The sequence below is a fragment of the Parambassis ranga genome, chromosome 8, assembly GCF_900634625.1.
Source record: "Parambassis ranga chromosome 8, fParRan2.1, whole genome shotgun sequence".
In the NCBI taxonomy this organism is placed as follows: domain Eukaryota; kingdom Metazoa; phylum Chordata; class Actinopteri; family Ambassidae; genus Parambassis; species Parambassis ranga.
Genome location: NC_041029.1, coordinates 14,228,566 through 14,244,632, shown reverse-complemented (window position 1 = coordinate 14,244,632; position 16,067 = coordinate 14,228,566). Strand labels below are relative to the sequence as shown.

General features: G+C 47.3%; 1 protein-coding gene across 2 annotated transcripts; it reads left to right on the top strand.

Annotated features, from left to right (window-relative positions):
- The first annotated feature begins 2,510 nt into the window (after positions 1 to 2,510).
- On the top strand, positions 2,511 to 9,325 carry pecam1a (platelet and endothelial cell adhesion molecule 1a). Of its 2 annotated transcripts, XM_028411829.1 has the most exons (15): positions 2,511 to 2,679; positions 2,771 to 2,794; positions 4,054 to 4,347; positions 5,166 to 5,462; positions 5,537 to 5,803; positions 6,000 to 6,281; positions 6,631 to 6,927; positions 7,000 to 7,281; positions 7,363 to 7,489; positions 7,578 to 7,645; positions 7,720 to 7,773; positions 8,279 to 8,368; positions 8,441 to 8,497; positions 8,924 to 8,946; positions 9,073 to 9,325. In XM_028411829.1, exons 1-15 carry the CDS (start codon positions 2,631 to 2,633, stop codon positions 9,214 to 9,216), a joined length of 2,355 nt encoding a protein of 784 aa, XP_028267630.1. In that variant the 5' UTR covers positions 2,511 to 2,630; the 3' UTR covers positions 9,217 to 9,325. The 2 variants fall into 2 exon arrangements, 1 of the variants encoding a protein (XP_028267630.1); XR_003671085.1 differs by lacking the exons at positions 8,441 to 8,497; positions 8,924 to 8,946; positions 9,073 to 9,325 and having other exon boundaries at positions 2,513 to 2,679; positions 7,582 to 7,645; positions 8,279 to 8,366.
- Positions 9,326 to 16,067: the final 6,742 nt, after the last annotated feature.

The following is a 16,067-nucleotide window of genomic DNA, read 5'->3' as shown; positions in this document are numbered from 1 at the left end:
ACCACAGGCAGAAACTCCTCCATGTCACAGTTCATCAGCTGAGTCGCTGCTCTGAGGATCACCTGACTCGCTGTGAGGAGCAGCAGGTCTCAGAGGAGGCCGCTGGCTGTCACAACACACCAAGCCAGAGAGGAGGAGACAGAAAGTGGTTACATGTTGACTGCTGGTGAACTTCACAGCCTTTTTTTTCCTCCTGCGTTTACACACTTACTGCAGCAAACATCCCCTCAAGTCGATATTCTGGGCCAGCAATCCTCCTCCATCCTGTTGGAGAGGTGTCAGTGTGAGGGTGTAGATCAGGTGAACAGGTGTTGGATGATGGTGGACTTGTGGTCTGGATCTTGTTGGTCTCCTCCTGTAGCTGTCTCAGAGATCAGTGTAGTCGGCCCCTGTAACAGTGTGACCCTTTTCCAGGTGGTCCAGCAGCAGAAAACAGAGACCATCACCTTGATGCAGACCTCACTGATTTGGAGACTCTGTCTGTTTCCACTGTTTGGATTGTTCTCTGCTCTCTGGTTGGAGGTGGTGGACCCAAGTCTGATCCATGGTTACACACTGCTGCAGAACTCTCTCAGGATCCTCCTCAGAAATGACAGAGAGAAATGACAGTCTCTGGATCTTCTCATCAGGCCCATAGTGAGCTGACAGCTCGGTCACTAGGAGTGTGTTGTTGTTAACTGCATGGACATCCAGCTCTGAGTCAGGGTACCCCTGTGTTATGGATCAGGTCATGAATGCTGTCAGACGGGGGGTCTTCCAGGCTCCCTCTGCAGTTTTCATGTAGATGAACGAACTTCCTTTACTAGTGAAGTCCCCTGTAGACGTCCTGAGACTAGAAGAGTGGACAATGCCAACGTAGGTCACAGACTTATCAGTCAGGCCTATAGTGTGTCTGTTATAAAATGCTTCTCTTCCCCTGAACCTCACACACATGATTTGATCATATGTAATGAGACTCAGAGCGGAGACATATTTCCCGTCTCATGTCTTTCACTGGAGTCTCTATTATCCAGCAGCATTTCCCACAGGTCCAAATAAAGCAGGAGTCCAAATGAGTTTGTTGCTCGTCTCTTCATTTTTCCTTCCTCTTCAGAATATAATGTTATATTTGATTGTCCTCATGTAATTTGGAGCACATTCATAATGAAACTTTTTACACACTGATTCTTTTTAGGAGTTTCTCAGAACGAGGAACAGGGAACAGACTGAAAGGAATCTCATTGTTTCTTTCTTTATTTGGGGGTGGGCCTGGTTAGACCTGCAGGCTGTGGACACAGGGTTTTGGCTCTGGATTCTGGCAGTATTGATCAGTCCTGTCGGAGCAGGTTTGGGTTGCATCAAAGTAAACAGTCCTGCCAGCAAACAAATCCTTCAAACAAAGCTGTTGTGGTTTTAATGGAGTGTAAACTTTCTGTTTGTGGACAGTGTTGTAACACAATCTGACAAAGCGAGAAGTATGGGAGGCACAAATGGTCCAAATGTGCACCACCTTTAACAGCTTCTACATCAATGTGCAGCATTTCTACAGTGTTTAGTGCACTTTTCACTCCATAATGACTTCACCCGCTCCGCCTGTGAAGTCATTTAAGTTTGTTTTTAAGGCTCATTTGGAAGCTGACTTTTAATTTGGATAATCCAGGAAACTCTCTGCATGCAGCGCCGTCTCTGTATGAACTCCATGATTAGAAAGCACACAGCAGGGAGCGCTCTGATGACCAAACCTCCAAACGCTGTCTTGTCTATGTGATGCTTAGAATAATGAATACAAAGTCTGAGCGTTTGCAGCAGGGACGAGGAGGAGGAGGTGACTCACATGGAGGTCATGACGCTCGGCTCTTTGACTCAGTCTCTGCATTTGTAGAAAAATGGAGCATGATGCAGATAAATTGAGGCGTGAAAACAAGCGAGACGTGAGTTTTTCCTGTTTGTCTTTGGCGCCTCTTGGTGGTCGTAGGTGTGAACTGCAGGAAGCTGCACAGCATTCCATTTAAAAAAAACTATATCTAAGTACAAATGGAACCACACTTTGTCCAAATATCAGAAATATACATTCTTAAATGAGGAATGAGCCACACGAGTCACTGCGACTCCTCCTGATTAATTAGAGAGCAGATCATGACTCAGGAGGAGTTCCCACAGTTCAACAGGAAACAGCAGGCGACATTCATAATTAAAGAAGAAGAAGAAGAAGAAGTGAGATTGTGGGCCACAGGAAAGTAGAGCATGTCCCGTTTCTTCCTGCATGATTCCTGATGAGTTTGTTGTTTTCTGCTCTAATCAGCGTTTCACTCATTAAGTCATGGAGGAAACATGGAGGTCAGAGGGCTCAGAGGCCTCACAGGTTCCTGTCCGATTCTCTCCTCTCGCCCGCTGATGAAAACACTCCACTAAAATGCCTGATTCCTGAGGAAGTAACAGCCACTTCCTGCCCAGTCAAGCAGCACAAGGAGTGATACTGATAAAACAAGGAACACCCCTCTCCTCCTCCTCCTCCTCCTCCTCCTCCCTTGGTGCCACCACTGCCTTAAACAGTCTTCCTCTCAGTCCACCTCTCCTCCCTCTGACCCTCTCTCCCTCCGTCTGCTGCAGCTGCAGCTCAGTCTCTAAGCAGTGAAGCTCCTTCATGCAGGATGGGCTCCGGACCCCCCGGCCTGCTGCTCCTCAGCCTCCTTAACGCCTGTAAGGACCCGCGGCTGCGTCTCTGTAAGGATAAAGGATGTTTCCTTCACTTAAAGCTAATCTCCCTTTTTTTCTTTGTTGTTCCTCGCAGGGCTGTGTGCCAGAGGGCAGTCGTGTGAGTACGCCTTCATTACACTTCTCTTCTTTAATAATTGGGTTGTAGGTTTTGTATCAAAGTGACAGTTTGAGGCTACATCTCTCTGTGATGAAGCTATTTTTACCTCACACACACCAAACGGAGTTATTTTCTGCAGGAAGTGGGAACAGTTCCATGCACTCCTGGCCTCCTTCACACTTTTTCATTGAAGCTATTGTTAGCCAGGTGAAGGCGAACTGTCAAGAATTCAATGAAACAATTTCTTCATGGAGGAATCAGATTAATAACAAAATGTTGGATAATTGTCTCTTTTATGTCCAGCAGCCAGCAGCTGATATCAGGCCTTTATTAATATGTTGTGTTCATTCATCTGTTTATTCATAAATACTTCATGTTCACCAACTTTTTGTACGCATATTCCACTCAAACCCTCTAACCACCTGTCCAGCTACTTACTACTAAACACCTTTTTGTTTTGTTTTGTTATGTAAGTGCCTTTTATGCTCATTTTTCCTCAGAAAGATCACAAAAGTCCTCCACAGACATGCTAACTGCTATGTGCTACCTTTCAAAGATCCTCAGTGGGATGTTTCCTCTTAGCCGATCTCTCTGTTTGCTGTTTGGCCTCTTTTTGGTCGGTTTAGATAACAAACCAAAACCTGGTTTTGTTTAAGAAAAGATCTTTGTGAAAAACCTTTTCACAGTGCTAACAGTCACCTGTCACATCTCCTGACAGGTGTTCTTTACAGAGTACCCATCCTCACAAAACGCTGCCTTCGTTTGACTGTCATAGCCACATGCTAGCTGGAGAATGTGCTTTCTTTACACAGACAGAAACTGAAGTACTGCATTATTCACACAATATTATATTTATATGACACGTTTAATTGTACATGCTGTGACAGTGAGATTTGGCTTGAAAACCAGTCTTTGAGTAAAGCTAAGCTAACTACACTTTGATTTTCTCTTTCACTGCTTTCAGTAAAAGCGATGTAGTTCTTCTAAAATCATCCTCCACTTCAGTCCATCTGCCTTAGACTCACAGTCAGGATGTGGACCAAGTGATTGAATGTTTGAGTGTTTAGTTGTTGCAGAGCACACAGCTTCTCCTGGGGGGATGTAAATGGTTTAGACTGTTTTCCTTCCTTCAGTAGCTCCTGTTTACTTCACAGTGGATGTAGAGGGAGCTCCTTCCTGACTTCACCTGACTTCTCTGCTGTATTCCTGAATCATTTCTTTACCATCTGTGTGTGTGTGTGTGTGTGTGTGAACTACAGCTTACATTATAGACACGGTTGGCCTGACGATCCTCCCCAGCAGTACAGTCCCGAGCGGGACACTGGTGACGATTCGCTGCCAGGTCAGCGTCAGCCACAGCGACATCCCTCACCTGGATCACATTTTCCAGCTCCAGCGGGATGACGTTCCCATCCACACCTACAACACCACAGAGGACTCTGTGGAATATGAGATCAACCCTGCCAGAGCCGCCGACTCTGGAAGCTACGAATGTCGAGTCACAGTTAAGGACAAGAGCAAAGCCAGCGTCAGCCGGAGACTGGACGTCACAGGTAGAACAGAGGGATTAGATTTTATGTTTTATTTCACACGGGCATTAAAACATTCGTAATTACTCTACGACTAAACTGCGTGAGAAGCTCCTTAATTACTGAACCTGATGACTGAAGCTTGTTTTGAGCCTTTGACTGTCGCCATGTTGGCAGTCTGCCTAAACTCCTAATACAGGCAAAGAGGTGGAGCTGACTTCTTTAGGAGTTTGGTATGAACATGGGAGGACTTATCAATAGAGACCAAAGCTCTAAACATGTTTATTTCATGGTGGTTCATGGAGTCTGTGAGGTTGACTCACTTTTGAAACCCCACCCTAGTGGTCACATGGTGAACTGCATTTTTCAACACTTCCACATGAGCTTTATTTCTCAGCTGCTGCTTGCTGATAATGCAACAAAGTACCCGACCATGCTGCCTCTAAACCTTTTGAAGAACGCTACTTCCTGTTTATGTTGTGTTGGTCTGAGGGCAGTAGATTGACTCACTAGCCCATCTAGTGGTACAAAGTGGTATTACGCTCCATAAGCTATAAAGGTGGACATTCTAACATGGAGGTCCATGGGGCCTGAGTCACCCTCTGGTGGCCTCCTGAGGAACTGCCGTTTTGGGCACATTCCTCGTCTCCAGAGGTGGCTGCGCAGTAACAAATACTCAGATGTGTTTCTGCTGCTGTTTCGTCCTCACAGTTGATATTGTCTTTATACCTTTTAAATCATGCTGGACCTTTATACTGGTTGGCCCTGTCCCAGCTCAAATATGCATCTACTAGCTAAAACTGAATAAATTCCAGTGTCTGACTGGGTGTCCCTCTGCTCAGGCCTGCAGACTCCCACTCTGTACCTGAGCAATCTAACGCCCTTTGAGAGCCAGGAGTTCTCAGCCACCTGCAGTGCTCCAGAGGAGAAAGGATCCCTTAAATTTACATTTTACCAGAGATTCCCGTCCGGAGAACCTGAAATAGTGAAGCAGCTACAAACCACTGGGAACTCATCAGCGACCATGCTGAAGTTCAGACACATCGGAGAAATCTTCCTGCACTGCAGCTACGAGATCAGCCTGGTTTCTGGCACCAGGCGCTCCAACAGCAGCAAAGAGTTCCAAGTGGCCGTCAGAGGTGACCAATCAAAGCAAAGCTCCCAGTTTGTGCACAAATTCACAAATGACTGCTCTGAGTTTTGTGTTTTGCAGTTCTGAACATTTCCCCGATCATGAACGTGCTGCCCTCCTCTGACGTCTATGAGGGCGACATCATGGAAGTGATTTGTAAAGTCTTCGGCAGTCCAGTGAGGAACATTGAAGTATTCCTGACGAAGAACAAGAAGGTCCTCAAGCAAGTCCAAGCCACAGCGCTCAGCCACCAGTTCACCGCTCAGGCCGACGACTCTGGGGAGCTGGTGTGCAAAGCAGAGTGGGGCAACGTGCAGAAAGAAACCTATCAGACAATCACAGTCAAAGGTAGGAACCTTCGTTACTCCACAGCCAGCACACACTGAGCCGTTCTGCTGTTCTGTTCTATTTTTATGTAACACCACCTTGAACAGTAGGAGGAGGTAACTCAAAAAAATTGTATGACTCAGATTTTGGACCCAGAGTGTATGCATGGCTGTAGATGACATTGACTTTCCATCAGTTTAATCTTTGCTGTTTTCAGAACTGTTCTCGAAGCCTCGGCTGACTGTGGAGCCGGCGGACGTATTTGAAGGAGACCGCTTCAGACTGACCTGCTCCGTCAACATTTATGTTCCGGAGAGGATCAGCAACCAAACCATGCGCTTCTCCTACTACAAAGACAACATCTTAGTCACCACTGCAGACACCTACATCACCGTGGCTCACCCTTTTAAGAACGGCAACTACACCTGCAAAGCACAGGCCCGCTCCTTTGCGCACAGCTTCGTCAAGGAGAGCAAGACGCTCATTCTTAAAGCCAAAGGTTAGTCACTGATTAGAGGATGTAGGCACAAAGCAACACTTGGATCTTTCCCCACCTAGGACTCCTCGCAGTCCAGTGACAGATTTTCTTTTGTAAAAGCAGAAGAGTATACTTTTAAAGGAACTGCCGCTGTTGGGGTTGCTAGGCAACAGAGGCAGTATTTCCTGACAGCTAGTGACCCCGAAACAAAAAATCCTCCAAAGTCAAATCATCTCATTTAAGAACATTTTAGCTGCACAGCCTCTGTAATCCACGTCCTTCCTAGGATGCAGCCTTATTACCTGCTAAACATTAGCATGCTAGCATTGTGAGCCTGACAGAATTGTCTATGTCTTGTTCTTTCTCCCAGTTCCTGTGTCCAAGCCTGTCCTGAGTGTGGTTGGGGGGACGCTGTTGCTAGGGAAGCCCTTCCAGCTGCTCTGTCACAGTGACAACGGCACACTTCCCATCACGTACACCCTGCATGGTCCCAACAGGCCAGCTGAGCACCGGGTGGTGAGCAGGCCGGGGCAGCAGGCTGTCTTCAACTCCCGGGCCGTCTTCAAGGGTTCAGATTTAACCAGGTTTCTATGCCACGCAAACAACAGAAACGGGCCTCCCATGATAGAATCAGGAGAGCAGCTGCTGCGTTCCACCAGGGTCATCGGTGTGTAGGGTGCAGGAATGGTGGCAGTGCCATTTATTAACGTCAGGAGTGACTCTTACTTTCTCTCTGCAGAGCCGGTGTCAGAACCAGAGCTGACGGTTCTTCCCAGCAGCAGCGACGTCTCTGAGGGGAACAGCATGACTCTGATCTGCTCTGTTCAGAGAGGCAGCCCTCCCATCAACTTCACCTGGTACCACACCAACTCGGAGCGTCCTCTCGCCTCACAAACCTCCAACAAACTGAAGGGATCGCACAACATAAGCGACGTGTGGGGAGAGCATGCAGGGTGGTACTACTGCGTGAGCAGCAACCCGGCCAACGAGCCCAGACAGAGCGAGCCGGTCAGGATCAGAGGTGGGGTTTACCTTCAGGTGGCAGCCGGCTGTGGTGAGAACATGAACCTGAGTGATTCTTCTGCTGCTGTGTTTTCTGCAGTGAAGATGGCCGGCTGGAAGAAAGGTCTCATCATCGTCTTCTGCATCCTGCTCCTGCTGGCCGCAGTCCTGGGTGTCATCTTTAAAGCTGGACTCCTCAAGAGGAAAAGAACAGGGAGGCTGTCAGTGTAAGTATAAATATTGTTTTTAAAGGTGAAGTTTTGTGAGAGCGTGACGCCCACAGAGCCTCCTGTCGATTGTGTTTTATTGTCTCAGGAAGTCAGCCGGCACCAAAGCAGAGCGGCTGAGTCTCACCCAGGCCGAGGTCAACGAGGCTGCCAACGGTACAAAAACCTCCTTCTGTAAAAATCTGTTTATGCTGACGTGTTAAACTGAGGCTGTTCTCCTGTCTGTGCAGTCACTCCCGGCATGATAGGAAAAAGTATTTGGAGTGAGCATGTTTCAGGCTCTGGTGAGTAAAAAAGGAAAAAAATGAGTTCTTACACCAAAGCACTGTTAGCCTGTCTTTCTCAGGTACCCCATTCGTTCACATCACCAGAGCAGGGTGGTCTGCTCTAGTTCACATAAGTAGAAACCTCTAAGGCCAAACTGCAATTCCTCCCATTGCCACTTTGAGTCCTCCTAAACTCCTGGTTAATCCAAATTCATGCAAAGAGGTGGAGCAGATGTGGACCAGCTGTTGGAGCAGGAAGCTCCCAATCAGTCAGCCACCTGTCACTCAAAATGCTGTTAATCATACAAAAAATGAATCTTTGAATAAAATAGGTGAGTTATAATAAAACTCTATTCGACATTTCAACATGGAAGTCTCACTTTTGAAGCCAGCTTTCAAGTGGACACTGGAGGAACTGCGCTTTTTGACCTACTGTAGCTTACTGTAGTTTACTGTATGCAGGTGTGAAATTATTCTTTTTTTTCTTAATGCACTAACTGACTGACTGACTTTGGCTGCACAGAGTCTGATGACCAGAACAGTGAGATCACCTCAGAAAAGCCAGAACCTCAGTACACGGAGGTCCAGACCCGACCAGCCGATCCTCACAGAGGTGAGCAAACTTCATCGTCTGATCCTAAACACACAGTCTACAATAATTAATGACCTGTTTGTTCACCATCAGCCCCGGTGAAGCAGGGCACGGACACGGTGTACAGCGAAGTGCGCAACTCCCAGCAAGGTATGACTCACTTCCTGCTCCCCATACGAATCGCTCTGAGAGAAATCAGGTCAGTGGCATTTGGAAGAAAGCAGCAGGAAACAGGATCGGCTCAGACTGTAAACATCTGCATTGTTAGCGAAAGAATGTGCCATTAAAACAGAAGGCCGCGCCGCCAGGTGTCCACTTCCTGCTTTCGTCAAAGAGCACTTCCTGTTCCAACAACGGAGCGTGCATCCGTTAGGACTGATTGTTGGATATACTCAGGGGAGGGACTCCATTGTTTAACTGTGTTGGAGTCACACAATGATGAAGCAGTGACTTTGTTAGCACGAAGGCTACACGTTAGCATGAGTGTGTGTGTCATATGTGATAAGCTGTTTCCTGGTAGTGCAGAGCTCTTTGTAACTGACTCGTCACACTCGTCCTCTGCCTTTGTTTTTTCAGGTGTTCCAGAGACGGCTGAATGTGTAAGTAGCATCACGTACACACACACACACACACACACACACACACACAGATTTCCCACAGACACTGTGGAGTTTATTGTTTGTAGTCCAGAATCATAACTTTTGATTATCATCATATTTCAACAGGTATCAGTGGAATACGCGGAGCTGAACCATGATACCGATCGCCACGCTGACCCCGGTAACCATGGTGACCACATTGTCAGCTGTGATCATGCTGACACCAGTGTTAGCGTGGACACCGCCGACACAGGGAACATGTCAGACTGAACCAGGAGTTTGTATTTTTATAATGCTTTCAAAGAAACATCTCACACTGTGAAACACACACACACACACACCTGATTTGTGTCTTATTAAAGTTTCTTTTTTTATATCAGTTTGTGTGTTTCCATTCTGCTGTGTGAGATTTCAGTGTGAGCCACCAGAGGGCAGACTTCAGGCAGCGCTGCATGGAAACTTGCTGCCATCTGGCTGTGATCTCCTTTAATGTGAGAAGAGCTGTCAGCGAAGCCGACACATCAGGAGATATCCGTTTCACTTTCCCTTATCTAAGATTTAATTATATAACATGAATTTATTGAAGGTCTCCATGGACAGACAGAGGTCTGTTTATGTCCTGATGACAAAGCTGAATATGAAGAATCTGACATGATACATAAAGTCTTGAATCTGGACCTGAATGTGATCTGAAAACAAGCACAAGAAGGATCCTGTGACATGTCATGATAACACAGACGTACATCAGAACCAAACTCCCAATGACCGAGCTGTCAGCTCCCTGTGGGCCTGATGAGAAGATCCAGAGACAATCCAGAGACAATCTGTCATTTCTGAGGATGATCCTGAGAGATTTCTGCAGCAGTCTGTAACCATGGATCAGACTTGGGTCCACCACCTCCAACCAGAGGGCAGAGAACAAACCAAACAGTGGAAACAGACAGAGTCTCCAGATCAGTGAGGTCTGCATCAAGGTGATGGTCTCTGTTTTCTGCTGCTGGACCACCTGGAAAAGGGTCACATTGTTACAGGGGCCGACTACACTGATCTCTGAGACAGCTACAGGAGGAGACCAACCAGATTCAGACCACAAGTCCACCATCATCCAACACCTGTTCACCTGATCTACACCCTCACACTGACTCCTCTCCAACAGGATGGAGGAGGAGCTCAGCGGTCGCCATTGCCTTTGTTGGAAACTTTCTGGAGGTTTTCTACAAAGACAGCATCAGTGTGCTCCACAGCTGAAATCTGTAAATACAGGAAATGACTAAAATAATGAAAACTAACTGTGATTCTACATCAGGCCACAAACCTATCAGTCGCAGGCTGCAGGTTTTGTGTACATCAGGGTTCAGTGGGGTGGTAGCAGCTGCTGTCGACAGTCTGGATTATCTGCTGTGTGAGCGTCTGACACACCAACTAACAGACTTATCTCCACTCTTAGCTCAGACTAACATGTGTACTGCTCATCTTCATCATCTGCATCTGTGTCAGTGCAGAGGACTGCCTGACCCCTCCTCCTCCTCCTCCTCCTCTTCCTCCTCTGAGTTTTGCTCATCGCTGCCATTGTGCTAAGTCTTTGTGAATGTGTGCATGTATGACACCCGGCTGTGGTGCAGTATTTCCAGGGTTTGCACCATTCCCTTACAGTATCGTTTGTGTGTGTGTGTGTGTGTCATCCTCTGTGATTGGATAAGGCTGCTGCTTCAAGGTGCCAAAATGAAACCCACTCCTGCTCCGAGGGTCGTGATTTATTAATCACCTTACTTAACCGGCAGGCTCTCTGACAGCAGGGAACAGCATATTCTGAGGAACTGATCTGCGGTTACATAAATATCAGGAGTTACACGGTATAACTGAACTGCAGGCTGGTTTTATATTTGGATTTGTGGCACTGTTTTTAACCTGTGTGTTTAAAGTGTGCGTGTGGCTGTCGGGGAACAGCAGAGTCAATTCCTGACAGCCATTTCTGACACTTTGCCCAAGAATGGAGCTGCTCGGCGGTGTCAGGTTGGACGATGTGTGTAGTCACAGGATCAGTTCTTACAGTGTGTGAAGTGCGACAGAAAATGAAAAGGCCTCTCTCACACACACACACAGAGTTTGTGGGACAGCACGGTGCCCGCTCTGACTCTGCTGCACGTACTCTGTTCGTGTCTGTGCTTCGTAACACGATCTGGCCCCTCCTGAATCTGGAGCACAGCTCCTGAACTTCCATTGGCTGCTGTGCTAAAATTAGCATATTGACCCCTGTGAAATGCATTCTGGGAATATCCTGTCTTTGACTTGGCCTTATGGAGCCAGTGCTGTTTGTGGTCTTCAGATGCAGCACTGAGGTCATCCTTGCTCCTCCAGAGGAACCCTCCTGTCACAGCTCCTGTGTCACTAAACCACATGTGTGCAGTTGTACGTTTATTTCACTTTATTTCAATGTTTGCAGAACCAAACCGGTCCTTTATTGTTTATCTACAGTTCAGTGAAGCAGCTTAATGGAACATATAAACTGTATGTTGTGGACATTTTTGCCGAATTTGCAGAAACTCTCAGAGTCTTCCTCAGATATCTCATTCGCAGGTTGGGCACGGCACTGACATCATCCAACAACCATTCGGCATGATGATTTGTGAATCTTGTGGTCTCAGGTTGCTATGGAAACCAGGCTTTTGGCCCTCAAAGCAGATGATGGAATTCGGCACGACTCCAAAATGAGTCGCGTAGCTCGAATGTCGGCCTCAAACCATGCAAGGTTTGTCCAGTTCTACCTCAAACGGCCTCTTTAAATTAACCCTTTATCTCTCTGTGTTGTTGCAGCGTCCCTCTTCCTGTAGCCACGCTGTATTTGTGGTGGTATTAGTACACAGTCAAAGTTTTAGCAGCACGATATCACACGTGGCTGCATGTTTCTACATGTCACGCCTTACACTGAAGGTTTAAATACATTTAGAGGACAGTTAAAGCATCAGAGACCATCATTAGGATGAATGACCCATCCGTCCCCGCAGCACGGCACAGTACACCTGTCTGTCCTTCAGTATTCATGTGTGACATAATGAGGTGTCTGTGTGTGTTGTGTAACATCAGTTTCCTGCTGATGATCCGTCGGTGCAGCCTGCGGGGACGGGTGTCCCCCCGTGGACTCCATTGTCCTTCATGTATTGACTAAAGGTGACATTTAACACGTCCACCTGTTTGATGTCGTCCAACTTTAATATTTTAAGCTCTCACAAATCCAGGAAATTAATTCATGGTAACCTTCCTCAACCTGCGAGCACACGTCCACACTGAACCCTCACTGTCCAATGATCCAACGCCGCCTTTAACCTCTGACCTCCTTTTCCACGGCTTCTGCTGAGGAAACTCTATCCCCACACAAACAGTCAGAGTTGGCCTCTGTGCTGCTGGCTGCTGTGATAAGGTGGAGCTCTCGCCGTGTCCTGGACAGCTGCGCCACCCGTTTACAGCTGTTAAACCCGCTCCCTGTAACAGCCTCCACCAGCGAAGCAGCAGCTTTATGATCCCTCTCCCTGAGTCTAAACACAGATTTGTTCACTGGAAGCCTTTTAATTTTGGGTTCATGGGTCTCTGGAAAATACCAGAGTGTTTATGAGGAGACATGCAGTCAGGAGGTGTCTGTCCTTTCTAATGCCAGCATTTAGACACGGCCCACACCGTCGTGTTTCTTTCATGGAGCAAAAAGCTAATAAACACTCACAGGAAGCAGAGTTCATTCACCTCCACCACCCTGTACCTGGTGACTGATAAGTTTGTGTCCTGTGGTGGAAGGAGACTCTGCTTATGTAAAGTTTATCTAAAGTCAATAACATTTGTGTTTTTTCTGCATCATCCCAGAGGACATGGCATCTTTCTGCATGGTGAAGGCTGTAGAGAGATCCTGGAAGAGCTGGGTGTCTCCCAGGAACGTGTCCGTGCAGTGATCTACAACAAACTCCAGAGAGCAGAGAACAATCCAAACAGTGGAAACAGACAGAGTCTCCAAATCAGTGAGGTCTGCATCAAGGTGATGGTCTCTGTTTTCTGGTGCTGGACCACCTGAAAAAGGGTCACACTGTTACAGGGGCCGACTACACTGATCTCTGAGACAGCTACAGGAGGAGACCAACAAGATCCAGACCACAAGTCCACCATCATCCAACACCTGTTCACCTGATCTACACCCTCACACTGACACCTCTCCAACAGGATGGAGGAGGAGGAGGAGCTCAGCGGCCGCCATTTTGTTGTCACCTGTCCGCCATGTTTAGGTGAGTGTTTTAGCTCTGTGCTACTTCTGCTTTCATTCATTGATCTGATTTCAAAAATGTCCAAACCAACAAAGACTGAAAACACTTTATTTAGTCGCTGTACACTGGTGAATGAGGAGGATTTCCTTCCTATGAGCTCATGACTGAAGGCTTTCAGCAACTTAAGAGTGCAGAGGCACGACAACCACGAAGACCACGCAGCAAATAGCTCTATGTGCTTTTGATCTGCTGGTCTAAGAAGCTGGCTTGATCTTCTGGCACCGTACTATGTCGTCTGCATGCACATCACTGTGTTCAAACTGCGGAAGAAGTATCCAGGTCCTCAGGTTTTGGGGGTGTGGGGGTCACCTGGATGAGGCTCTCTCCCTGTACCAACATGGCAGCGTGCAGCTCGGCTGCAGTCAGCATGGTGGTGTCCCTGTTTCTCACCAAACCTCTGAGGATTACTGGCCCCTGATTTAGATTCCAACTCCTGTTTTTTCTGCTCACGGCGCGTGCCGTAACCGGACACTGTGAGCCGGAGCCAGCACCCAGGCTAATCCCTGCGCTGATGCCGTCCATTCATCCAGATGCTGCCAGTTAGCAGACAATCTGCCCCGCTTCTCTTCAGACAGACTGTGAAACAAACACACGGCTGCTGTCGCTCTGACCTTTGTGAACAATGTGTAAAAAGATGGCCGCCTGCATGTATTACATGCTGCACGCAGGCAGGAGGCTTCACAGCTCATATTTTTAGAAGTTACGTCCAACCTGCCTCTACCTTCATCACGCGAGGCGGTGGAGTGTTGGGAATGCACTGCTGGCTTTTTTTTAACATGTGCAGATAAGCCTCAGAGTAATGCTGCTTTCTGTGTGTCCGTCTGACCGTCAACACCTCTACCCTCTACTGTCAGCGGGATGGTTCTCCTTTGTGAGCCGGGTCCTGCTCAAGGTTCCTTCCTGACACCATCTGCTTGCTCAAAAGTTCAGCTCTGGGTTTTTACAAAGCACAATCTTGATTGTAACCATCTGATGTGTGGCTCTGATTTATGTTTGAGTCCACTACACAATTTCTGTGGCCAAAACGAGCACAGTAGACCTGGTCATCCAAATCCATCCAAACCTGAATCTCTCCGTGCTTGGAAGCTGCCTATCAAATAACCAGGAGAGAGAAAATGCTGTTATGATGTCACGATACTGTGGTGAACAGTGTAGGAGCCAATCAATGCCTTTTTGTTTCAGCGTAGGAACCTGATGTTTCCATGTTTGAATTATTGTGGCTTCTGTTTTTATTCTAGTTGTAAGTATGTGTTCACGTTGTTCTGCTGCAGTGTGGTTTCTGTGGGCCAGTGATGGTGCAGCTTGTAGCCGCAGTAGAGAGCAGCGCGGTGCTCATGATGGGCGTAACAATCAATGTGAGGAATATATGTTTGAACATGGATAGGACTGGATCGATAATCTGGAGTGCTGCTGTGGATTCAAATCAAACTTTGTTCTCTGACCTGCACGGCTTTAAGACTCAAGTAAGACAAGCGTCCCACCTATGCTAACCCAGCCGGGTCTGGTAAAAGTCCATTTAAGATGTGCTGACATCATGATGTATTTAAGGGTTAACTGGTTCTATTTATTGGTTTCAATGAAGCAGAGGACTGTATAAATACATATAGGAGCCAGCTGCTCACACACCTGAATGTTTTCAACTCTGACTTCTTGGTAATTTGACAGATCATAACTTGCAGCCTAAAGGGCAGGTAGGGCGGGGGGGCGTCCCGACACTATCTATAGCAAGAAGTCATAACGTGTGAGACCCTGCGTCGTATGTGTCCAAGAGTGGGCTGTAACAAACAACAAGCATTTTTCACAAGCTGAGGTTTCTGTTTCTTCTGGCGGGGGCGCCGCCACAAGAAGGAGCCCCCCTCTGCACCATATAAAGAGAATTCAAACACTGAGGTCGCCTGGACCAGCAGGCAGGGGGGCACCAAGTCGAACAGCATATATGGTCGTCCACCAGGCAGTGAGACTGAAGTATTATGTTCAGTCATTTTCTGTAAACTGTCACAGTTTAAGAAAGAAACCCCACAACATTCGATACGTGTCAGACTCGTCCCGTCTGTAACAACCTTCTCCACCATTTTCTCGGTTATGAACACGCACAGCCACAAGAGGGCGCAGCGCAGCACAAACACCGGATGATCAATCACGTTAAACATTAACCAGTGACGTAAATGAAAGACTTTTGTTGTAAGTTTAAGCTAACAGAAGGAACTGTGAACACTGTGTGTTACACCCAAGCGGCAACCTTCGGGGCTCAAAGTGGAAGCCCATGCGGAAGTGTCAAAACTTGTAATTCACGCTGCAACAGCTGGGGGTTGGCTCCAAAAGCGAGTAATTTCCCATAGACTCCCATGTTAAAATGGCCGATTTCACAGCAGAAAAGAACATGTTTACAGCCTGGTACAAAAAATCGCTGTGGTCTCAGATGATAGGTTCTCTTCTAGTGTCAATTGTACGGGGGTGAATGTTTTTACAACTCACTCGTTTCAATTGTATTCGGACTTAAAATTACGCCTAATTATGGGCGTTGCCGCTTGAGTGACAGACAGTTGACGTATCACAGCGTGAGTTTCCTGCTTCCACGATCGCCCGCCCCCCTAAACCCCGCTCGTGCTCCCCCTCTTTGTCCATATTCGGAATTTTAGTCGTGACGCTGCCAACATGGCAGCGTCACGACTCAAAACCGCTCTTCAGAAACAAACGGGTGACGTCACGGAAGCTCTGTCCATAGTTTTTACTGTCAATGGTTACACCGTGTGGCAGCCATCTTGGATTTTGATGTGTGTTACTTCCACTTTAAAGGACATGTGATATTATTATGAA